At 29.0% G+C, this 1,500-nt stretch overlaps 1 protein-coding gene across 4 annotated transcripts in view; it reads right to left on the bottom strand.

The window, feature by feature from the left end:
- Positions 1 to 390: 390 nt before the first annotated feature.
- The window catches only part of ptn (pleiotrophin), a 66,171-nt gene continuing 65,061 nt past the window's right edge, over positions 391 to 1,500 (bottom strand). For all 4 annotated transcript variants that reach the window (XM_077235228.1, XM_077235229.1, XM_077235230.1 and 1 more), the window contains one exon: positions 391 to 986. In XM_077235228.1, the coding sequence (XP_077091343.1) occupies positions 931 to 986 (56 nt within the window). In that variant the 3' untranslated portion in view covers positions 391 to 930. The remainder of the gene's footprint in view (positions 987 to 1,500) is intronic.

Raw genomic sequence — 1,500 nt, 5'->3', positions numbered from 1 at the left:
TAGTGTGACGGGATTTGTACAGATGACGGTGTAAATACTCTGTATGGCTTCTTTTCATCGAGTCACGTGCTTCTTTTCACTGTGAGTTGTGGCTAACATCAGTTGTGTGGTTTATCAGCTTAACGTTTGTAATATACTCTATCTATATGTGTAGCACAGATGACGTGTAAATACATGTGTTTATTAATGAATATGAATGTTATTGATCTTTATTAGGGCAATGAAGGGATTACTGATCATTGATTACTGATGAAACATGTATTTATAAGATTTGCTGTATCGTGCGATATACTTTTGGAGAAGAGTTCTAGCAAATAAAGCTGTTATGATGAATAATAACTCTCCTGTTCTGATTATTGTCATTGAATAAATGACACCGGAAACACAAAACAGGAATAATTCATGTCTTTATTCACTGTAAAATGATGTCACATCAAGAGTTTGAAGGCATTAGTTTCTTATGGAATTTAGAATCTTTAACTGTCACTTTTTGAATTTGAATGTAGTTCCAAACAGGAAACAGAATTCTAATGTGACAGTTCGAATGTAAGTGCCGTTTTTAATGATGCATTATTTCACTTCTTAGTATCAATATACATTTATATGTTCTCTTTCACACCACGTATTGGATATTTCATAAACATCAGATGATCAATGTTTAAAATGCTGCATATAAAGAAAATAATATAATGTATTTATTAACTTTCACTTTATGGACTGTGGAAGCACACTTCATTTCCCAGAATGCACTAATTTATACCCTTTTTAAGGATCTTATGTGTCAACATTAGAAGATTTTAGTAGACTGATCTGTCTTCCTTTAATCACTGATGTATTATTCTGTGAGCTGTAAATTAAAGCTACAAATGATCTAGAAATACAGTGACAGAGATGATCATCTGAATCTGTGAGAGGAGAAGAGACGCTTCTTCAGTCCAGCGGGTTTCGCTCCTTCTTCTTTCCGTCCCGTTTTGGTTTCTGTGAATCTGTGGAGGGACGAACAACCATCAGTGTTAAACACATGAATCTCATGAAAACAGATTCAGTCCAAAAAAAAAAAAAAGATTATTTTGCATTATTTAATTACCACTGAGATACTATATAGTTTTTATTAATTATTTATATATTACTTTTTATTTTTAAATTTCCTGTTTTCATTTTAGTTAGTTTTAGTCATTTTGACATTTTTATAGCCTAAGTTTTAATATGTCTATATTGTTTTTAATCATTTTTATTTATGTTTTAGTTATTTTAGTACATCAAATTAAACCGAATGAAAATGAGAAATATTGGCCACTAGCTGACATAAAATAAGTTGAATTTTTTTATGTTTTGTTTTATTCCAGTTAAGGTTCATTTTAGTAACAAAACTTTTTAAAATTATTTTAGCTTTTAGATTATTCATTTTAGTTACATTTTTAGTAAATTTATGTGCTTTTGCCATTTATTGTTATTATTTTAATATTTAATTTATTTTAATATTTATAAACCCTTTATAAA

This window comes from Siphateles boraxobius, unplaced genomic scaffold (genome assembly GCF_051911475.1).
Source record: "Siphateles boraxobius isolate OS27281-9 unplaced genomic scaffold, OSU_SipBor_1 19, whole genome shotgun sequence".
NCBI lineage: Eukaryota > Metazoa > Chordata > Actinopteri > Cypriniformes > Leuciscidae > Siphateles > Siphateles boraxobius.
This window is presented reverse-complemented; position numbering and strand designations above follow the sequence as displayed.